The sequence below is a fragment of the Dermacentor albipictus genome, chromosome 3 (genome assembly GCF_038994185.2).
Source record: "Dermacentor albipictus isolate Rhodes 1998 colony chromosome 3, USDA_Dalb.pri_finalv2, whole genome shotgun sequence".
Classification (NCBI taxonomy): domain Eukaryota; kingdom Metazoa; phylum Arthropoda; class Arachnida; order Ixodida; family Ixodidae; genus Dermacentor; species Dermacentor albipictus.
In genome coordinates this window covers 118,228,845-118,253,153 of record NC_091823.1, presented here as the reverse complement: position 1 = coordinate 118,253,153, position 24,309 = coordinate 118,228,845, and the positions used below count along the sequence as shown (strand labels likewise).

At 45.4% G+C, this 24,309-nt stretch overlaps 1 protein-coding gene across 2 annotated transcripts in view; it reads right to left on the bottom strand.

Moving 5' to 3' along the window:
* The window catches only part of LOC135915606 (uncharacterized), a 54,660-nt gene that overhangs the window by 15,407 nt on the left and 14,944 nt on the right, over positions 1 to 24,309 (bottom strand). Inside the window, exons 3-4 of one of the 2 annotated variants that reach the window (XR_011512874.1) lie at positions 21,232 to 21,299; positions 8,785 to 8,987 (exon numbers count right to left, since the gene is read on the bottom strand). Coding sequence is in view for 1 of the 2 variants with exons in the window: in XM_070535969.1 (XP_070392070.1) it covers positions 21,232 to 21,299 (68 nt within the window). In the remaining variant the exon portion in view is untranslated. Of the gene's footprint in view, positions 1 to 8,784; positions 8,988 to 21,231; positions 21,300 to 24,309 lie in introns of those variants that run through there. The other variant, XM_070535969.1, reaches the window with a different exon arrangement.

Sequence of the window (24,309 nt, the reverse complement as noted above, 5' to 3'; positions counted from 1 at the left end):
AACCGGATGGAGCGTTCCGACATAGAGAATCCACAACATTAAAAGAGTGAATAAAACTACTTTTCAAATAGAAACCGGCGAATTGGTGTCATGTACATGCAAGTCTTGCAACACCGCTTTACGAAACGGGTGGGGGTCACATATAGATTAGCAAAATAAGAAATTTTCCAAAAGAAAGAAACCCGCGACAGTTTTCTACACAGATGAAGATGTATGCTCCAATGAAGAAATCTTCAACTTTTTAACGGTATTTGACATTAATAGCGTTTCAGATTTCTCCCGCCGTGTGAGCGATGTGCGAGCGTCTTCAGTTTCACATTGTGAGCGAGCAAATCATGAAAGCATATCAATTGCGTCATTACGGTTGCCGCACTTCGACGCAGATTCCTTCAGAGCTTCTGCGTAGTTGCCTGAAGTTCACCACATGTGGTCATCCTCGAGATTTCCACGTACTCACGCAAAGAAAGGGCCGTTTCTTATTTTGGCAATTAATGATTTCGCTTTCCAGCATAGCCACTAGCGCCGGAAATTAAGTATTGATTAGAATATACTAGATTTTTGTTTTGTTTGGATTGAATTGACGCAATATCGAGTGTGACCGGCCTTTTTATTGGAGAAAACAGTATGCGAGGCCTCTCTGCACGGAGTGCGTTAAGTGTGTGAAAAAGCGCACGCGAATTATTTAAAGTGAGTGTTGAAATGTGACGCTTCCTTAAAGATATCACTTTGGACATGGCGTCGGATATCCTTATAATTACAGAGAGTGGCGCTGTTTTGTAATGTGGAGTTCGGAAATACTATAAACATTAAAGACAACATAAATTCAATTTCATTTGTAAATTTGATAGCTTAAGATTGAGGCGTATAGTTTGTAACCGACCCCTCTTTAAACTCAGGCCTCCAGTGTAGTCTTTTTACGCCTTCAGTGGAAGTAAGATGGGCGTGACCTATATCGAGTGCTGCTCATAAAACAGAAGCACGATGGAGATCACAATGTAACGCTGATGCTGTGGCTGTCACAAGATAACTTGACAGAACCAGTATATACTCACAGAGAATGCAGGAGGTAAAGCCTAGAACAAGTAGTACCGAAATGCTTCTCATGGTAATCTAAGTATCTCTGCTCTCCTTGCACTTTCCTCACTAGAGTGTTGTCGTGCAAGCACTCCGCACTTATAAAGCTGGCACCGCGAATATTATTTCTGGCTCTCGCAGAAAGTATATTGCGAAGACGTATTCACAATGCACATAGCCAGTTATCTATGCCAAAATTCTCACGCAGTGCGCAGGAGCCACGTAAAAGCAATGTTCGCGTTCGACAGGGTGATCATTTTAAAGCTTTACGAAATTTTTAAGAAGCACCTGTTGGAGATACCATAATTCTAGTCCCTGAGCTGGACTACGCAAGGAAGCGGACATTACTTAACCGAAAAACTGAAACACATATTCAAGTTTTTAGAGAAATTCACTATTCACCTTCCTAATTATTTACTTTACGGCGCACAATGCAATTCACGAATTGTAGCCTGTGAGATTTCCCAGCGTAAAAATTCACAACTCACCGAGAAAGTGCACTGTCGGTCCACTTACTTCTTTCACAAAACGCTCCAGCCACTTTCGTGCATTGAAGCATAAAAGTAACTGGAGCGCCCATGTATTTTGTCTCATACTTTGGAAGCTATTATCTCAAAACTAGGGCAATCCTAGAAATTAATTTTGAAGCGAATGCGTCTTGCAAACTCACAGGGTACAATTCGTAAGTTGCAATATGTGCCATCAAATATTGAATTAGGCAGTTAATTAGTCAGATTTTGCTATTTATTTGAATATGTCATTCAATTTCTCGTGCTAGTAATGCGGGCCTCTTTGAATAAACCAGAACAACGAAAAGTATTGTGCTATCTACCACAGACGATTTTTAAGAATTCTGTAAAACTTAAAAAAGATCACACTGTATGTGCAGTGCTGAGCGAACACAGATTGCATTATTGCTGCCGATAGCTCTTGCAAGTGATACGGCAACTAAAGCAATCCGGTGCTCTATTATTGAGCTGTGTTGTCATGGTAGAATTTTGCAAAACATGATTTTTCTGCGTCTACTCATGAATCGTTATGTAGAGCATATCCACATAACTGGATATAATAATTCTGGACTGCAGTGCTCTTAAAAAGGGATATTTGTTACTCGCATGTTATATATATATATATATATATATATATATATATATATATATATATATATATATATATATATACATACTTGCTACTACTTTTCATATATGAATGGGAATTAGCAGAGTGTACCAGATGTCAATATTACACTTTACGCTTCTTCACAGGGATTCTTGACGCCAGCCAACAAGCGGTGGCAACAGGTAAGAGCTGCAAAGCAAACGCTTTAGTATACCCTTGGCAGAGTCATTGTTCTTTAGCAGAAGCCGAGCAGCCGATCTTCAATAGCAACGAGGCGTTTCAGTAACCGTGAACAATCGTTTAGGTCATTTGACCACGCTGGCGCCATTGTATACCAGACATTTCCTTATTTTTTTTTGCTGCAACCTACAGCGTCAGCGTCACGAAATAATTGTTAGAAAGTAAGAGAAAACGATTGTGTCCAAAGCTCAGTCCTCGCTGAAGTTTCTGGGAGCAGCTGGATCGTTTTCTCGTATACACAAATAATTCTTACGGCGTTCCTGTATAATGGATATCAAACCTATGTTATAATGACACTACCCGCCGTGGTAACTTAGTATGGGGCTACTTGCTGAGCTTCAGGTCGTGAGTTGAGTCCCGAACTGAACATAAAGTCAGGTGCACCTTAACGAAATCCAGATGGTCACAATTATACCGAAGTCCTCCAGCACGACTTACCTAGGAGTCGTGTTGTTCTGGCATGGCAAGCCACTGAGTTTATATAAATGCCCTGACACTGGGTGTAGCGACGTTGTAGTAGTGGTGAACAACCACACTCGCATATTGGAAGTCACGAAACTGTTTATTTGGCGAACCTGTGCCTAGCAGTACAAGAAGCACAATGATAGCGGCTAGTACACTCGTCGGTTGTCGAAAATGCAGTGTAATCGCTGGGGCTCGCACAAATTCTATTATGTACAGCAGTATTCGTGTCACGCGTGGAATATTATTACACTAGGTCGGGTGTCAACACAGGCCACAGATAGAAATGGCTATAAGAATAGAAAAATGTTCTGATACATGCAGGCCAGTCTTGCACCCACCGATAACTTGCTTGTACGTTAGCCTGTAAAAAGTGGTCACGAGAAGAAGTAAAACAAGCACACGTGTCAGTATCCCCCTCTTAAAAAGGATCATCCCGATGCTGCAAAAAGAACACAAAAGCTAAAAACAAAAGTGCACGTAGTAAAAAAACTAACAAAGCATCAAAGAAACAGAGTCCATAAGTTCGTTAGCGTGCGTAGAATGGCTTGAGAGGCGCTGCTGCCGTTGCTTAATGCCGTCCTGGCACGACCTCGTAGTCCAATGCGTTAGTGCGTCGAAGGATCTTGTATGGTTCGAAATGAAGTCGTAGTATCTTTTCATAAAGTCCACGTTGGCGTATCGGGCTTCAAGCCCAAACACGGTCACACACCGAGATATTTTTACTAGAATACTTGTACCCTCTTCTCTCTTTTTTCGCTTCGTTTCTCTGAAAACTCTGGGAGCTACCACTGCCTTTTTGTTGCAATTGATGAAGAGACGTCCAGTGGCCTTCCTGGCACAGAGTGGTCGCGTGGGGCTGCGTCCAAAAAAACGTTCAAGCGCGCTCAAACACCGTTATACTTGGAGAGCTGCGACATCTTTGACGACGACTTCGAGCTTGTCGTGAGCAGAACAGTAGATAGAATACTATTGCAGACCTGTTTCCACAGTGAATAAGTACAACACAGCACTCGCCGCGTCAGCAAGATATCTTTATGATCAAAATGCCCAGACGGTTCAAGAACCGATGAAGGTTTGACGGCGGCATTTCAGGTTCCTATATAATTGTAATCAAGAGTTATCGATTCTCTAGCCTAACGTTCCTCAGGAATGCTGAACTCTTCGGTTTACTGCAAGTGGCGAGATTCGTGTCAGAAAGTGCTTGCATCGGTAGACGGATGGGTTTTGTTTACTCCATTTCGGCTCATGAAAAGCTTATTACGTCGCGCCATTGTGGCGACAGCTGTTTGTTAGCATAAGAAACGCCAAACATACTAGTTTGCATCGCCGGCTTTCAATAAAGTCTGTTTTCAGTGGTTTGCAGGCAATGTTGGTGTTGAAATAAGTAAGACGGCAGGCAAATTGATAACTGCGGCAGGCCCTTGGGATAGCTTGACTACTACTGAAATTTTCGATATGATATAGCAAATATTTTTTATCTAGACAATGAAAAAAAAGCTTAGTGAAGCCACGTGCTTCACCAACCAGGCAGTCATCTCTCCTGTTCTGGATTGACCCTTTTTTGCGCTTCACGACATACGAACGGAATGATCGCGCGTTCGACACGCTGATGCATCGTTTAAGCCTCGAGGTGGCCTACACACATTACTTCTTACATAGGATCAAGAAGAGGCCGTCCGCTGATTGATAACTTTCCGGATGCTTCTGTGGAGCATTCGCTCATCGAGTGTCCACAATACGTACACCAGCGAGAGACCCTGCACACCTGATCGAATCGGCTGGACAGGCGTCCATTTCATGTGGAGAAGGTCCTTGGGCCCCGGTCGTGGCCAGAGAAAGAAAGACACGCTGTCACAGCTCTTCGGGACTTCCTGTAGCTTCTTTGGAGGCGAATTTATTGTGAACGCATTAGCTAACTGAACTTTGCGTACTTTCATGTGAACATGCACAATCTGTGCGGTTTCTTTATCCTTCAGAATGTTTTGCTCTTTATGACGTGGCTGCACAGATCGATACTTTTTTTGTAACACTCACTGTGACTAGACGCTCGCATGTCGCCAATACAGCGCGCTCTATATTCTTTAGAAGGCTAGGTCGCAGTTCAATTATAATATACCTAACGCTATTTTTCCTTCCGTAATTGCCATTTTCCCTTTTTCACCTCTTTTGTATGTTTTGTACATTCTTTATTGACTGGATTATATTTCTGATGATTTGGATAGCCACCCGTTAGGTGACCTATTTCCCACTGCCCGTCGCTTAATAAACAAATACAAACAAACGAAAACAAATGACGAAAACAACAACAGCAGATTGAACAGTTCCTAGTCCTATACATTTCAAAGTTGTGCCAAGAATAAAAAAAAAGTATGTCAAGTGAGCGCGCAACCACAGCGCTTTCGAAAGGGGTTTTTAAGATCTAAGACTACTACTTTTGGATGGAAAACTTGGCATGTGAGTTTAGCATATTCGGAGATGAAAGGGGCGTATGCCTGTGTCGTCGCCTGCCAGCCTTTCACATCAGAATAAAGACTGCTCAATCGTTGACTTGAAGGACACGTAAATGTGAGAAAAGTGACCCTACATCGCACCGTTTTCTTGGAACTCCAAATGGCGACTGCGGGTAATATGAGTGCATTGCATGACCTAGATCACCTTATAGGTGATCTAGGTCATGAGTAGTGATCTAGTTTGAGTAGGTGGTTTCGAATGCGTTTTAACGCCAGTAAAACTGACACAACTGTCTTCATTTATCTGTGGGCCCCACCATAGAACATGGCATAGCTGCCCTTACACACGCACAGCTGATGAGAAGGGAAGTGGTAACCCACGTTGTCTGCTGTAGTGGCTGCTAATGCCTTCTTTACGTGAAACGCAAACAGTGCTTCACTGAAAACAATTAATGCATCAGATTGGGTACATCTTCAATCCACTTAAACGTCCGACATCATATCACTCAAAGAAGCGCCAGTATGTGCGAAGTAGTCTGTGACAGACCAATGCTAGCACAATTTGACAACAAGGGTGCTTACAAGCCTTCGCCTGTGCTTCCTACTTCTTATACATTGTTTTTCTCCAAATATTTTGACGAACACTATACTTAAAGCAGCGTCTATCCACTGGAAGAGTTAAATATTTCCCAGATGAGACTGCTGCTCGAGCTAACATTGCCGAGGGTCGAAGCCGAACCTTCAAGCAACGCCGCCGACACTTGCTAAGAGATATTCGCATGAAAATGACGAGTTCTATAATTCATGTATTGGAGTTTGAGTAGGTGGTTTCGAATGCGTTTTAACGCCAGTAAAACTGACACAACCACTGGCGCTGAGGACGTGTTCTTGTTCGTTGCAGAGTTGCTGTTAGCGAGTGATCTCCCAAACCCCACTCCCATTACGACCTAAAACTAGCCCCATAACGACCGACAGATTGTTGCTAATCGCTGTGATGCCCGACGAACAAGCATAGTCGCAATAATTTTATTTGTAGCTCTTGTCGGTATCATTGTAGGCTTAACTTAGCGCGTGCTGGTATATTAGCGGTGTATTAGCAACAAATGCGCCAATGGTCCCCATTTTGTTGGTTTCCATGTCGGGCTGACATAGAGGGGGTGCAGTCAAACAAGTCGAGCTCGGTCAAACTTGGCAGCTGCTGGGAATTCTCGGCAACAAGGAAAACTTGTTATAAAGTTACATTTACCGGCCGTGTAAGCAGTTCAGTTTATCCGAACAGTCTTTCCATTCTATAGGACACTTCACTTCACGGTGGTGGTTACCAAACCATGCATACCATCATAGCAGTCATTTTGGTAGAGAGGAGCTTGGAGCTCATATTTCAAATAGATTTTGAATTACCTCGAGCTCGCGGAGGTTTCAAATTTATGTATTAGATGAAGAGGTACCGAGATTACATTTGCAATGTAAAACTAGACTGCAATTTACAGGTGTAAAACTATTTACACAATGTATTTACAAAGGTTTAGAGCGTTGATGGAGATGAAAGGGAGCCCAGCCAGGTCGTGTTGACGTTTAGATGGCTTCTAAGCCATCATAGTTTTCTTCGACTCAGCGTATTAATACCTGTAGAATGATATGGTCCTTTAATGAAGCCGACAGATAGGCTCAAGAATATTTGGATAGTCAGCGACTCTCAGATCTACTGACGCTACACCAGTGTGCCTGCTATTACACATGTATGATTTAAGTTACTGGTCCATAGATTGCGCTCGCATCGATTCAAGATGAGGCCTCTGTCGCGTTACGATACTCATCACGTAACGCAAATATCATATACTGACACATCGAGTGCGTGTCGCGATGAAACGAATGTACAGCTTATAACAGTGATATGTTGAGGAAGTTGTTTATTGGTACTAAATAAACCCATCCGCATTAATAGACTGTGTTACAGAGCTGACCTGCAAAGCACACATTCAGTCCTTGCCATACGGGTGGCACAAAACTGCTGTCGCTGCTGATGCGTCATGAAGCGCAACTCTCATGTTGGCCGCTTATTGCAGGTTGGATAGGTCTGTCGCCGCAGCACTGACAGTGTTGTATGCAGTAGAAGAACCAAACGAAGTAAGTTAGATTGCGAAATAAATACTTTACAGAGCACTGATTCAAGCGAGTTAGAACAGTTCAGTCATGGTGGCAGTCAGCGCATTATGCAACACGACGGACAAAATGCCAAGAAGTTGCCATGTTCTCGGTACCTTGTTTGTTTTAGAGCACAACTCTGAGGCGCCCGCTCATGCGACGAGCGTCGGCGTCCTACCTCGTAACCGGACTAATGAGCGCAGCGAAAGGTGACAGCAAACACGGAGCGTTGTGGGGAATGAAAAACATGGCGGTAGCGAAGAGAGTGCGAGGAGGAAAGTGGAGGAGGAGGCTATGGCGAAAGCGTGAGAAGAAAAGTGTAGTGTCGCGCACGAGTGGCTTCGCGCTGGCGATGGCTACGAGGTGGCGCCAGTGCAGCGCGCGTTCTCTGTATGGAAGCAAAGCGATGCATGAGCGGAGGCCGTCTGCGACGGCTGCTGTGAATCACGCCCACGCGCCACCCACGCGCTTCCATTCATGATCTCTGGATCAGCGATGCAGTCGTGCCACACTTCGCTCCATCTGGAACCTGCTCCACCAGGTAGATTGTCCGCAACAGCCAATTTATCGCGAAATGAAAGCACATATGCAGCTGCGCTTAAATTTCGCATTAGGGAATATCGTAATCATGGGTGAATTATTTTTGTCCTTTTTTTGCGAAGGCCGCCGAGCGCCATGATGACTGCACAATTACTCAATTCGAAAATTGTCGCATATACATTAAAGCGACCGGATATCGACTAGGGGAAGCAATGGCTCAGGACTGCAATATCTGATGTGTTACAGAAAGCTTCAATGCAAGATATCAGAGGGCAGCTCACGAGCATCGCCAAAGTGCAATTTGAGACTTCGAATCGATGAACATCCAGGAGGAGATTGTGCTGGCGTCCGTCCCAGGACGAAGCGAAGGTACCTAGTCTAAGTGCTCACTCGCATTTTGTGCCTCCTGTTCAAACACGTTGCAAGCACTGGATCAAATTTTCAAAAATTTGTTCACTCGGACATATGCCTAGTGGCGATTCCATTTTGCTCAACTGTTCACATTCAGAACGCATTGCTGCTTGCTGGTAATAAAATCTGATCTTTTTCTAGGCACAGCTTCATGTATCCACAATTTTCTTTATTTTCCTAGATCACAATGTTAACGAATAAAGAATTATTACAATATTTTTGTGGAATTGGAACGTGGATTATAAAAACAGGTTGCTCTATGCCAACAGAAAAGAAAAATGCCACAACAGCATGACATGGTCATGTTTATGTTGCAACTTTATTGTCGTTTCTGTGCCCATATATGATTTGAGGCTTTCTGTGTACAAAATGTTCAAGGTAATGCCTCATTCGGTTCTTGCACGGAAGACCTGCGTTACAAATGCGATAATTGAGGAAAGTAGACACAGCATTTCTGGTTTTCAGGGCAAGTGGCGCGCAAATTTACATGTTCGCAGTGGCTATGAAAAACTCCTGGATCCAAGGAGCAGGAAATTTTCGGTCCTGCATGGTACGAAAAATAAATGTTTGGCATAAATGAGGAAAGGCTCCATAAGCCAACTGGCTCCTCTTGATACACAGCACATAAACACAAACAATATGGATACACAAATATTACACTGGAACGTGAGAGGTCTCAAGTTCCAGGTATCAAAGAACTCTTGCACAAATACAATCCAAAGGTGGTGTGTCAGGAGACACACCCTAAATCTACGCAAACAAACTTTCTCAGGCAATGCGCTATCTTCCGTAAAGAACGAGATGATGCTGTTGCATCATCCGGTGGAGTAGCAATAATAGTCGACAGAGGCGTTGCTCTTAGGCAACTTCAGCTACGAATTCCTCTTGAGGCAGTTGCTATCGAAGCAGTGCTATTCAATAAACTAGTTACCATTACGTCTGTATATATCCCCCTAAGTTATCAACTCTCTAGCACAACATTCCAAAGCTTTATTGATGAGCTCCATCACCCTTACATAGTCGGTGATGTAAACGCGCATAGCACACTGTGGGGCAACTCTCGCTGTGGTGCGAGAGGACGGCTTATAGAAAACATCCTACTCTCTTCAAGTTCCTGCTTGCTTAAAAAGAAAAAGCCAACATTGGCCAAGAGGCAACAGCCCGCGCTAGCCTCTAATCGTCGTCGTCGTCTTCACACTGCTCGCCTCTCCGTCATCGCAAATACAGTTCCGTAGCACTACCCCCAGCGGCAAAAGCATCGTCCCGGAGCGAATAAAGGCCGGACTCGGAACCAGTGTAGTAGGCCTTGAACCTACTGACGTGCACGACATCACTAGATGCCACAGTAGAGGACGAGGTTGAGCTCACAGGAGCAGTTTCGTACGTCACAGGCGTCACGTGGCGCAGCACGCGGTAGGGCCCTGTGTATCGGGAAAGGAGCTTCTCTGAAAGGCCGACGTGGCGAGAGGGCGACCACGGGAGCACGAGCGTAATAGGCGAAAACTGTACGTCACGGTGGCGGGCGTTGTACTGACGCTGATGAGTGGTTTGCGAGGCCGTCAGTCGAGTACGGACAAGCTGGCGTGCATGGTCCGCGAGGGCGATGGCGTCGCGCGCATACTCGCTTGTTGAGATCGCAACAGGAGGAAGTGCCGTTTCTAGAGGCAAGGTCAGTTCGCGACCGTACAGTAGATAAAATGGAGAAAATCAGGTGGTGTCGTTGCGGGAAGAATTATACGCAAATCTAACGTAAGGAAGGGCAATGTCCCAGTCGTGGTGGTCCTTGGAAACGTACTTGGACCGCATGTAGGTGAGAGTATGGTTTAACCGCTCTGTCAGGCCATTGGTTTGAGCACGGTATGAGGTAGTCAGCTTGTGTTGAATGGAGCAGGGACGCACAATGTCGGTGATAACTTTCGAGGAGAAGTTACGACGACGGTCAGTAAGCAGCTGTCGCAGGGCGCCATGAATCAAGATGATGTCACGCAAGAGAAAGTCCGTGACGTCAGTGGCGCAACTGATAGGGAGAGCCCGCGTGATAGCGTATCGGGTGGCGTAATCAGTTGCGACGGCTGCCCTTCTACCCATTTCATCCTTCTTCTAAGACGGCTTGACTACGGAGCAATAGTCTATAATTCTGCTAGACCTAGTGCTCTAAAATTGCTAGATCCTATTCACCACTTGGGCATCCGCCTTGCTACAGGCGCCTTTAGGACTTGCCCTGTGCAAAGCCTCCACGTCGAATCTAACGAATGGTCATTGAATTACCAAAGGACCTATTTAACTTTCTCCTACGCCCTGAAACTTAACTCAGATATTAAACATCCTTGTCATTCTATTATTTGCGACGTGTCCACTGCTAGGCTCTTTCGTAATGGTCCAGCCACTAGGCCTCTTCTGTCCCTCTGGTTGGAAGCACTCTCAGAAAAAACAGGGGTCCCTCTTTTACACAATGTCCTAGTGGCTCCCACACTGCTTCCTCCGCCTTGGGAGTGGCAGACTATCCAATGTGACATGTCCTCCTTAGAAATATCGAAACGAGCCCTGTAGGCACATATATATTCACATTTTCTGGAACTTTAGGAGAAGTACTCCTGTGATGAATTTTACAAAGATGCTTCGAAGTCTCCTGCTGGTGTTGCTTAGGCAGTTCTGGGACTCTCACTTTCAACAACTGGACGACTAAACCCACACACCAGTATCTTTACAGCGGAAGCATACGCTATACCTAAGGCTATTCAACACATAAGGCTCACAATTATCACTAAGGCTATTGTCTTCACAGGCTCATTAAGTGTATTGAGAGCCTTAATTAGCCTACGAAAACACTAGAGCTCCGTTTTGAATGAACTATATACCTTGTTGTGCTCCGCAAATATGTGCAACCAAGTGATTGTCTTATGCTGGGTACCGGGCCACAGAGTGTATAGAAGGCAATGTAGCTGCTGACGAAATGGCTACCTCAGTGAGTTTTAGCGACAAAGATGGAAATATCCCCATCCCTGCAACAGACCGAAAGCATTTTCTGCGCCGTAAATTGAGGAATCATTGGCAAGGCGAGTGGGATACACAAGCAATGAATAAGCTTCACATGATAAAACCAAAACTGGGGAACTGGATAAGTGGGAAAACAGCCTGGTACAAGGAAGTACTTCTTTACCGATTAAGAATAGGCTATACATACGGTATTCACTCTTATCTCTTGACTGAGGCGATCCTCGGACTTGTATTAAGTGCGCCAATGGTCTGAATGTTCTCCATGTTTTTATTCAGCGCCCGTCAATAGAAACAGAGAGGAAAAATATTTCCCTTCTGCATATCGCGAGAATATACCCCTTCACCCTGCTTTTTTTAGCGATGAAGCACTTTTTGATCTGCAAGCAGTCTTAGATTCTTTACCCGAAACCAACACCTTGAAAATACTTTGGCCATGCAACTTCTAGCACGTGACTAACAGCCCTGCATTCAAGGGCTCTCTTGAAACTCTGTTGTCATTCTTATGTATTTGTTGCATCATGTCTTAACGAAAGCCCATTGCCATAGCCCACACACCTACATGGTCAGCGTCATTATTTTAGCACCTATATATTCTACGCCACTTATGGCGACAGGTTTTAGGCCATTTTACAGCCATGTTACATCTACCATGAGGAATTCATTGTGCACGCCATCCACAATACATCGTCAATATTACCAGTTGTCATGGCGCTCTTCGGCCACACCTGGCCCTTGCGCCATAAAATGCCACACATCATCATCTAGAGCTGCATATTTGTTTTCAAGTACCGGGCTCAATTGGTCTACTTTGAATTGGCCAACTTTAGTGCGTCTACGTTGGCTTGTTCCTTTCTGATCAATCGTACTCTTTGTCTGGTAAAATTGAGCTGAATCTTAGACCTCACTAACATATGATCACTACACTTTACCCTACCCAACACTATGCAGGACTATGCTGGGATCGGCAGAAAACATGAAAGCTATCTCACTTCCTGTTTCGCGATTAGGGATTTTCTAGGTCCACTTTAGGTCTATGCTTTGTCGGAGTTGGTGTCGGCTCGTAGAGAGGAACTTGAGGGGACAGGACTGGGCGAGCAGGATTTATTTGCAGTATTTACATTTTAAACAAGAGATACATTCGACAGTCGAGTGTGGCTCCCAAATGGAGCACGCAAGACGAAGCATACAGCATGCGAGCATGAAGCTCCAAACACGCAGCACAGAGCACACTGACGAGCACGCAGCTCACGAGCACACTCACAGAGCACGATGACGAGCACACCTAGCAGCCGACAAACAGCTGCTTATAAACGCTCCGTGTTCCCTAGATCCCTAGGTGAGGGAGAACGGCAGTTCAACCTGCTACAAACTCGGAGCGTTGAAAGCCCTCGTAGCCGGCCCGCCTTTGAGGGAAGGGGGGAGGGGGTTTACACACACACGTACGCACTGTGGATTCCCAGAACCCGAGTTGAGCGCATCCTTGTAGCCAGAAGGTAACGCGTGACCCCAGCCGGCGCCTCTAAATCCCAGAGCTGCTTTCTCCTGTAGTCGCTACGAGTGTCAGCAGACTGTGACGAATCCTGGGGCCCACGTACCGCAAAGCACCCTTTTGTTAGGGAAGCTCTTCTTGCTGCAGAGAGGCCATGATGACCCGGCAAATCAACCAACAGTACACGGGGCGCCAAACGTGGCCAGCCCTGCTGCCGTGGTCTCCAGTTCATCGAAGGAAGTTCATGGTTGGTTAGCGCTGTCGTCCTCGCTGGTTCTCTGAAGGGCGTCACCACCGCGGATCTATCGAAGCACTTGCAACGGGCTGAGATAGTTTTGCAGAGCAGTACCCCTGCAGGCCGATCCTAACAGCTTCCTGAAGAAGGTGTTAATTATTCGAAGCCTATTCCTTTCTGCGAATTCTACCAGCATCTCTCCTGTAGCGTTCCTAGAATCGATGTCGTAGCTGCCCATTGTTCACCAGCCTGCTATTCCCTCCCTTTTGCATTGAAGTCGCCCTTTACTATAGTATACCGGGTTCGCACTTTCTAATCGCTAATGCAACATCTCCGTAAAACTGATGTGTTTCAACATCATCATGACTATAGGTTGGAGCGCACCCTTTTATGACCCTTGTTCTATGTATAGCTATCATGAAGTTGTATTCCGACAACTGATACTCTATCGTCAATTATACAAAGTTCGTCGATGTTGCCCCCCATCTCCTTAAGGATTAGGATTCCTACCCCGGGTTGCTTTAGAAGCAACATGGGGTAGGAATCCTCCAAAGCAGAGGGCGTGACCGTTAGTCAGCAATGTTTAGGCCTCAGGAGTTCTTCTGACGCCACTAAGGCCAATTACATCCGAAACATTGCCTGATAGTTCCTCAAAGAGTCCTGATAAGCTGGCTTCACTCGAAAGAGTTCAGGTGTTAAACTTGCAGAATCAGTTTCACAGATATCTGTTCATATAGCTCTATTCTGAGCATTTGAAATGTCTATGCATAGCGTTAGTACAAAGATATTATCGTCTAAGGGTTTTACTGGTCTGAACGAATTCTGTAGTTACCTTGGTATGTCGTTTTTCGCTACCCTCTTTTACATCCGTAATTTTATGGCATGCATGGTCATTGTGTATATTACCGACGTTACTGTAACTGGCCTTCACGAGTTCGTCTCATAAATGTAGCTTTTTTCGTTACACATATATGATTCATCCTGTTTTGACGCCGCCCAAACGGCATTATCTTCGTTTTAATTACTTGCTCAATGGCATGAGTCAGCTGTGACTTGCTTTTTGGACCCAGTTGTTTGTCTAGCTGTATCAGGATTTCATCGGGCCGTACGGCCGTGTTGTTTGATGATGCTTCGTTAGACAGTGTACGTAGTGCCACGCGATCGAAGTAGTGATTGCTATGCTATCGCTGCTAAGAAGCACGTCGAGTAGAACGGCCTGCGAAAGACAGCGCACGCCTCAATATCTCGGACGCCATGTGCCATCTGACTTAAAAATGTTCTGTTTAGATCCCCATACGCGGTGAGACTATAATGAGCGGTATGAATATGTGGTGTCTTGCTCAGCCGCGTACGAGGTTGGGTGCACCGGTGTATTGTTTTCTCGTTATCTTACTCTTGTCTATAGTACAGCGGAATACAACTTTGCACGTTTGCAGTGATTTCATAACGGTGCACTAACCATCCGTCAAACGCACATTGGTCTTTTTTTTTTCAGCCGCCTGCCGTGTTATCCCAGTGACTATGGCACAGGACAAATATATGGAGTTCAGCCACGTATGAGACTGTATGTACCTATGTATTCTTCTATTTTTATGTTACTCTTGTCTGCAGTAGAGTGGAATATAACTTTGCATGTTTGCAGTGATTTCACAACGGTGCACTAACCTTCCGTCAAACGCGCAGTGGTCTTTTTCCCAGCCGCATTCCGTGAGACTTTAGGGGCTATGGCATAACGCTGCTAAGGTTATGGTTGCATATTCGCTTCCGGCTGCACGACAGCTGCATTTTTATAGAAGCTAATTGAAAAAAAAAGCTCATTTACTTTGATAAATTTAGATGCACGTTAAGGAGTCCCAGGCAGTCGAAAATAACCCACAGTTCTCCACTACGACGTGCCTAATACTAAGATAGTGGTTTTAGTACGTAAAAAAAACTAGAATGTCATTGATTTTCTTTTTTCAGCATCGGCCATTTCTTGGAGTACAGTATTCTGGCCCACTACAGTATTGAATCGATTTGAAATGGTACGCCTAACGAACCTCAGAAGGAAAACGTTTATGTCCCTCACTGAGAATCACGAACATAACAAGGTGGCTTCCCGGAAATAGCGTGATTTTTATTGAACAATTGGTCATGTGACATGTACATGGCACTGATGAGCACAGTAAGCCACCTTTACAGGGGATCTAGGCTGCTATGGAACTTGGGTTACCATACTACATACAGCGCGTCCCAGCTAACGTTAGCCAAGCTGTTACAAAAAATGGCTGTGGCTTAGGTAAGGTTAAGCCCAGGATGCGAAGCATACTAGCCTTTATTTTAGTTGTTGAACCACTGTTTAGCCTGGTGAACTGCTGTTGCTTGGCTATATTTGGTTCGGCTAGACGAAGAAACAACTCATGCATTACTTCTTCGCCTTCAAGAGTGGAACGCGACAGCGTTCCCGTCGACCCGCCAAGGGGTGTAAGACAATGGGCTACAGGGCAGCGACTACGCGCCCCGCATTGGACGCGGTGAGCGTCGAGCAAAGCAGCGTTCGGCGCGGCAACGAAATGTGCGCCTGAGCAAGAGACGCACGCCTTAGAAACAGCGCGTTTCTAAGGCAACACCGCATTCACTAGAGGCGCTTTTGTACCGCTTTGAAGCGTTGTACTCGTGGCTCAGTGGTAGCGTCTCCGTCCCACACTCCGGAGACCCTGGTTCGATTCCCACCCAGCCCGTCTTGCAAGAGTTGAGCCAAAGCCACTTCTCCTCTGTCGTGACGTCACGGTGTCACGTGATTTCATGGTTACCGCCGCGCCTGAGGAGCTGGGTTGAGCCCTCGTAATATGCTTCGCATAAAAATATAGAATGTAAGAGGATGCGAATAATAATATGTGGTCTGCAGTCCCCTACCACACCCGTAAGTATTTTTGCTCCAGCAGGAATAATTAATGGGTGTAATTAGCGAACATTTTAATTACTTCTTGGGGGCTTGTATTCTGATAGAAAAATTGTAAGTGCGTTCTAAAGCATACGATTCAGTTATTATCAGGGAGCAATGTCCTGAGTAAGTATATTTTTTTTCCGTGTTTTAAGGAAACCGCGGGAAATATAGAAAATAGCCGCAGGGGGATGTGCCTGCGCGCCTAGGGTTATATTTACCCCATTCCTAGGGTGCCTAGATAGCAGCGCCGCCGATCAGGTTGAGGTCAACCTTTGACCCGGTCCTCACCGCCACAGTGTAGTAAAACAGGGTAGTGTGCTGAGAAGCGGCGCGCGCTATGCAGTGGCATGAAGCGCAAGCATAGTAAAGTCCAGCACTTGGACACCAGCCCACGCGACAGCAAAGCCGCCGCCAACATCGGTCGCTTGCTATTCTCATTTGGGCTGGTTGTGCGCGGATGGCATGTGCGTCGAAGGCTCAGTTGTTTCTAATTTTTGGGTTGTTGTATTTTACGTATTTTAAATGACGCATTCCTTTAAAATAAAGGCTTGCTTTCGCCGTGGCTATTCCAGTCTTAATTATAAACAGCGGCTTTCACTGCAATATAGTAACCCGCGCCTAGTTATTAACCTATAAAATAAATTACTTGTAATTGCTTAACTACTGACCATTACTCAAGTAATGAACAGCATTTCATAATAATTAATAACCAATTTCGTAGTTGATTGATCAATCACCATTTATTGAACAGTTCGTTCCCAATATTCCGGTTGCAAAATATTTGGGTAATCAGTTAATTATTCGTTTGCAGTTATTTACTTTTGACCTAACGAATACAACGTTGGTCCTGTGACTTTTAGAAATGAAGCAATCAATGTCTTTATGTAATCTATTGCTTGAGTTATATGTGCGTTGAAAGGGGCAGGTTTCTTTTTTTTGGAGGGCGAGGAGGAAGCGCAGCGTGCTCCACTGAGCGGGGCGTAGACGCCTCGCTAGGGGTGCACGAAGCGCACCTTACGTGTTCTCTCTGGTGCTAAGGTCAGAGCATATAACGAGTGCGCGTGCGCAGCTATTGCGAGCAAGTGAGAGAGCACATGAGTGCCGGGAGAGGAGAAGCGAGTGGAGGGAGTGACATCACAGCCACTGTGCTAGGCAGATGTTCAGTGAGCGCCAGGCAGCTGTTTTCCAACTAATTAGTCGGTTGAATATCGTGCCACATTCTTGTGTGTGATGTCATCAGTGACGTCTTTACTTCCGTTTTCAATGATCGCGAGCACTGCAATGCGAGAGCCCTTCCGCAGAAGAACTATATGGTTGCTAGTTCAGGAGCTTTCTAACTTGCTGTGAGCAGGAACTGTGGATCAGATCAACGTGTCGTCGTCCAAGGATAGTCCTAGGAGTTTAGGTTGACTCCGCAAAGCGATATGTTTCACTTGCGAAATGCACATCAACCAGTCCCTGAAGTGTACTTTGTGCTTGACGCGTATCAGGCAACGTTTGCCCTCTTGAACATCTTCGGTGCAAAAGTCGACAGAAAATTCCTACTCACGTTTCAGCTTCATCGTGTATCGTAATTACCACGCTGTGACTCGTAGGCGCTTAATGCGAGAAGTGAATTATTCAAGGTCGATTATTCTTTCCATGGATGGCTTCGTGCTGACAGAGTGGTTATAAGTTGTGGGCACTTGTACAGGCACTTCCAGTTGTGCCTCTTAACTAAAGGCGGGTGGCTACATTAAGCGATTCATTATCCATTCCGGTCCATTCCACCAGAGCTTTGCCTGCTGCAATCTGCCTGCAGATAGTGCTCTCGTAAGCAAGTCCACTCCATTTTCTTTTCCTGGGCAAAAGCCTCAAAAGGAAGGATCCGTTAACTTGCGTATTTCTGCCACACGGTTCCTGATGAATGTATTCCATGCCTCTGGTTCTTCTTGAATCAAGAAGATAATAATCTGCGAGTCGGACCAAAATGTAACTTCATTGACCAGACTGTTGGAGTTGCTTGAAAGGTAGTGGTACAGGCGATGCATACATTAGCTCAAGCTGAGCCGACGCTACTCTATTGATTGACACCACTCCTCCCTTTGCAAAGAGAAGAGTACTCGGAACGTTTCGCAAAAAATTATACATGAATACATAGGCTACAGCTTCGTAGGATGATTCCCAGGCTGATGGCTTGTGTTGGCAAATATGTGCCGATTCGTCTTACAGATTCGACTTGCAACTGCACCACCCAAAAATGTTGGAATGCTGAAGGCTTGGAAAGCGGCTGCTTCCTCGCTCCCGTTAAAGGGGAGGTAAATGGGAGGGCAATGCTTCGTCGCACGTGAGATTCACATTCCCAAGGAATGGGTATTTCAAAAATATTCGCTAACACAAGAAAAGGAGACAGGCAACCAAATGTGACTTAAACTCGTGCCATAGCTTTAGGAGTGCAACGCTTGGTCACTTTATGCTGCGCTTCGCATTGAAGCCCATAGTGCTCGATGGATGCGTAAAAAGGTTCGTGTCAGTGAATCAGGACAATCCAGGAAATTTGAGTGTTTCTGCGGATTTACAAAGCATTCATTCCTTTGATGTGATCCCCTTGAAACTTGACAGTCAGGGCTTGGTTACTGCTTTTCCACTCCCTTATGTTCGCTCATAGGCGTATCTATAAGTACGTCGATAATTTTTTCATGCATCTAAATCGCGTCTTCTCGTGAGTGATCTCTGATCAGAAGATCGCCCATATACATAAGGTCTCGTTGCAACCAAGTTCATTGGGTAGCGGTCCTAAGTGCGTCCAAAATTATGCTTCAAGAGAATGCGGCTACAACTGACCCCGAATGGAACTCTGGTCAACATGTGAGACGTTTTCAATGTGTTTCATTCTAATGTCCTGACGTCAAATTTGCGTAATAACCGACGCAAGCATTGGGCTGTGATCCGCATCGTTGTTTGAGCAGACCGATCAAACGCTTTCCTTGTTTAAAGGAAGTCACTTTTGGTTGGTGCGCAGGCGAATAGAGTTGCATACTTTGGCAAGTTTTTCTTATGTAATTTGTTGACAAAAGCCGAGGAGCAGGCGGAAGTGGAGAGGGTTTCGTTCGGGCCGAGCTCGCTTGGTGAAAGTACGCAACCGCATTAAGAGGGGTGCACCAGCGTCTGCGAATGGTCCACCTCGCCTTGCTTATATTTAGCAGTGGCTCGTCGTAAATCGCGGTGGTGTACAACGGAATAATAAATATGCCGCTAAACCGGATCCTCAGCTAAGCATTGGCAGAGTGATGTCGTTATCGTGCCGAAAGGGCTCGACAACGTTATAATTCCACACGAGAATTCGCCCTGGCATCTTCAAGTGGCTTGGAATTCAGATATGGCTGAAGTGGCTGCTACAGCAATGAGAGTGCTCACGTTGTTAAACGTGTCAGCAGTGCTGAGCTCGTCATTATTATGTGTGACTGGCGAAAACTGCGTGCAAAACGCTGCCATTGTTTTCGATTTTCACCTAACTTCCTAAGTTATAGCTGCGGCAGCTAGACTTGGTGCTCATCACAGTTCGGCTGGTAGTCGGGCGCGTAGCTTGAGACGTATGGCTGTTTTGAAGCTCGAACTGCAGCTTCGATGTTAGTGTGAAAACCTCGTCTCCATATTTGCTAGCGTCTGAGATCTCACTCTCGATCACCTTGTCAGGTGGCTCGCCTAAAATGCTGCCGTCGATTTCCTTGATCTGCAGGTGCAGCCTATCGACCCGGTCACGCAGGGTGCTTACCTAAGATGCAGACAGCTGTCCTCGTAGTGTGCCTTCTGCTTCTTTTAACATGCCATCCAGTTGCGAGCGCAAGCTCTGGTGCCGACGGTCTCTAGGATTCATGAGTCAGCTGGCAGCCGGCAACTCTTCGCTAAAGCGCAGGTTCACAGTGCGATACCATGCGCCAATGGGGTTCACATTGTCTTGTAGGTCTCAGGTTCTTGGGCGCCATGTGGCGGACTTCAAGGTCCGCTGGTTATCATGCTGTCTCGTTCAAGAAGGGAGGAGTAGATTGGATGATGATGAATTGTTGAATGCTAGATGGGTGAAAGAAGTTAATTGCAATGGTATGGACAATTCACCAGCCTTGCCTAGGGCTGCTGCCACCTGAGAGGACCGGTGAAGATCTAAGCGCATCCGGATTGCGCCCCGATGCACGAGTTCCAGCCGCTGCAGCTGTGGTGGGGCCGTTGACACAAATGGTAGTGATTTCAGCAGCAGCAGGAAAGTCGTCGAAGATTCATCAGGCGGAGCACCCATTTGGAGTAGCAGACCTAGGACCCCGCAGGAGGATTCAACAGACCTTTCGTCTTACCGCCCTCGGTTGGGCTGTGAGTGACATGTTTATGTGAACAGGCAGTCGAACGGCTAACCCAAGTAGCCACCCTTTGCCATGGTAGCCTTATTCCTGGGAGGTCAAACTGGACAGACCTGCGGGAAGTTCGTACGTTTGGCTGTATGAGCAAGGCTGATGCCTAGCACGTAGGCAAACTCTCTCGAAGCTGGCAGAGGGCACCATGACGCCCGTCGCACTCTACAGCGCTTCCCACACATAAAGCACACCTTCTTATCCGGCCCGTGCTCATTCCCCTCCACAACTTCGAGGATTCGGACCGGTTTTCCACGAAATCCTTGATTTCTGGAGTCCTCTTGTATAATGGTTCTCAATCGAAACAAGCTCCGTGAAATATTTCCCCTGAATTGAACGATGCATGTGGCAAGAAAATTCTGTTGAACGTTATGTACTTAATGTGCTCTGGTATGTTAGTAATAAATGAAACTTTTATTTGCACTTGACCAGTTGCAGTGACTGCTTAAAGTAGAATTCTAACCGATAAGACACACAAAAAAGTTTTTTATAGACTGAGTGCGAATATCAAAATGATGCCCTCTTGAACGCACTGGCACAAAAAAATTCACAACATGTTTATGCTTGTGTTGAAAGTTATTCCTCTTCATTGTGCTCCTTTAATGCTTCATTTCACACATTAGCAGAAGGGTATCAAGAATGCGCATGCTGTTTCTACGCTCAACGACAACGTTACATCTGGTGTGTTAGCATACTGTAACGATGGCTTCTTAGCGCGCCACCGTGGCACAGCACTTCTTAAATCCAGGACATCTGACCTTTCTTATTCGAGTTTGGCACTGCACTGCACAAGTTCCTCCAGCCAAAGAGCAGGCGTTCATTCGTGCTGCATAGTAAAAATACAAAAGAGTTAGTATAGGCGAAGAAGAGAAAAGCCTCGAGAGTTATGAATAGTTAATTTCAAGACCACTTTCGAAAGAAAACTCAGGAGACTTAACATTGCTTCTTCGTCCCTTCTCTGGCTTCTGCGCCATATTATTGTCCATTTATTACGAGTAGATTGCTTACGAGATATGTATTGATGTTTCACATTGGCATTTCACTCACATTGGCATTTCACTCACAAACTGAGGAAGCACTGGCAGGACCAATGGGATAATGCAGTAGAGAATAAGTTACACCTTATCAAACCAAAATTAGGGAACTGGATATCTGAAAGAACAGCAAGACATAAGGAAGTGCTTCTTTGTAGGTTAAGAATAGGACATACTTACGCCACTCACTCCTACCTTTTGACGGGAAGCGAACCTCCGACATGTACCAAATGTGGCAAGAGGCTTACATTTATCCATGTTCTTATAGAATGCACAGAAATAGAGGCAGAAAGAAAAAAGCACTTTCCCTCTGCTTATCTCCAACACACACCGTTACACCCAGCATTCTTTCTCAGCAATGAACCCCTTTTTACTTTTCAATCAGTATTAAACTTCTTAACTGAAACGGACACCTTACAAGTGATTTGGCCAGGCTACCTGTAGCACGGCCTCCACCAGGAGGTCGTAGCTGCAACGAAACCATTATTTAGAGCACGTGTCTCCCAGCCCTTGCTTTCAAGGCCTTGCTGAGGCACTAGTGCTACAGATTCTACATATTTTACTGATCATCCCTATCTCGTGGAACATCTATTGTCATCGGAGAAACGATCAATCACTGTCATTTTTAATATGTAGATATTCTTATTTTACGCACTTTAGAGCGAATAAATTTTAGGTCCTTTTACATCTTCATTGCACCACATGCATGTTTTGCACATTTTAGTGAATATTTTAGGCCACTATACAGCCGTGTTTTATTACTCCTCGCATTTAACAGTCACATATCATTGAGAAGCACTGATCATCGACTTGGCGCTCTTTGGCCACATCTGGCCCTTGTGCCAACAAACTCTACTAATCAATCAATCAATCACATTGGTAAAAAGGACTAGCTATAATTTTTACACTATACTTTACAAGACTTATAAGACATGCTTGTAAGACTATATGACAAATACTTTACTATACTTTATGAGTAGAATACTAGGCTGGCGAAAAAGCCGATCGATTCCTAATTCCACTTTCAGGTGAAAAAATATTCGTCTGAGTAGCGGTGGGAAAGTTTAACTGTTATTTACTTCAATGTGAAAGTCATCTACGTTTTCCAGACTTGCACAGTGAAGTAGCACTGAGGGCGCAAGACGAATACATATCTAAGCACTGAGGGCGCAAGACGAATACATATCTATCGGTTGGAAGAACGAGAGGTTCTAGCTCTTCCTATTTAGTGAATAACCTGTAGTTTCTCTTATACCGACGCCACACGGTCACTTCTGATCGCGATCGGACCCGATCCAGATGGGCTTGCTTGATGGGAATCGATAATGATCGCTGCTACACGGTCCAACGATCCGTATCGAGTGTGGGCGAGCTAAAGCGCATTGGTGGTTGTAATCAATCGGAAGAACTTTTCAAATTTGCCTAATATGCTACAAGAATTATACAAGGCCCAATTACTTTCAAGAAAATATTGTTCGTTTATCATTGGAGGCACTGCTATTATCGTGTGCTGAATGTCTGCAGCTCTCAAACCTACACTGTTAGCAGCCTAGAATCGCGATCAAGAGGCTCGATCGCGATGCCCAGAGCGCGATTATCCGGATCCGGATTACGCAAGATCGCGATCGCAAATGACTTTTCAGCTACACACTGGACCTGAATGAACGTGAATTCGATTCGGACCTGATTGCGATCAATTATGACTCTGTGACACCGGTATTAAAGCGCTGAAATTGCATCCATATACTCAAGGTTTCCGTTCTTGATGTAACAGATTCTCGCCTTATGCATCCCAAGTGACAGGCGAAATTGTGTCGCTTGCCACAGAGTCGTTCCGTCAATACCTTAATTCAGCAAATCTCAATTACGGAATGTATTCCACTAGTATAGGGATGTTTGGGCTAGCTTTTACATGGATAACCAATATGCGATGGTGCGAAAAAGACGAGGACACAAAGACGCATGCAATGAAATCACGCTTGTCGCGTACATTTCAGGTTTCTTTGTGTGCTCGCCTTTCTCGGGCCGCCACATGAAGATTTTTTTAAATTATGGGGTTTTACGTGCCAAAACCACTTTCTGATTATGAGGCACGCCGTAGTGGGGGACTCCAGAAATTTCGACCACCTGGGGTTCTTTAACGTGCACCTAAATTTAAGAACACGGGTGTTTTCGCATTTCGTCCCCATCGAAATGCGGCCGCCGTGGCGGGGATTTGATCCCGCGACATCGTGCTCAGCAGCTTAACACCATAGCCACTGAGCACATGATGATTAGGAAGTGTAAAATAGCGTTTTCACACCAGGACTGAACTTCAGAAGTGAACATTGCATAACGCAGTTTATAACAGTAGGGCGTGCAACATACTTTTTCATTGGATGTGTAGTGTAAACACAAACACACACACACACACACACACACACACACACGCACACACGCATGCACGCACGCAAGCACGCAGGCACGCACGCACGCACGCACGCACATACCCACACACACACGCACGCTCACACGCACGCGTTACACACACACACGGGCACACACACACGCACACACACGCACGCACACACGCACGCAAATTGGCTGTAGACGGTTGCATCCGTGACACGCACCCTTTTCAGCCAATCCATTTTCACATGTCTATGTATAGACAAATTGCGGCAGTGAGATGGTGCGCTGAAGATATGTTAATTATTAGAAGGTTGTTATTATGATACTGTTTAGGAAATATCCGTTAACAGTATATTTGGCATGGTAAGAAGAAACGCATAAGTGGCGGACTCTGTTAAGAGACAAACATGC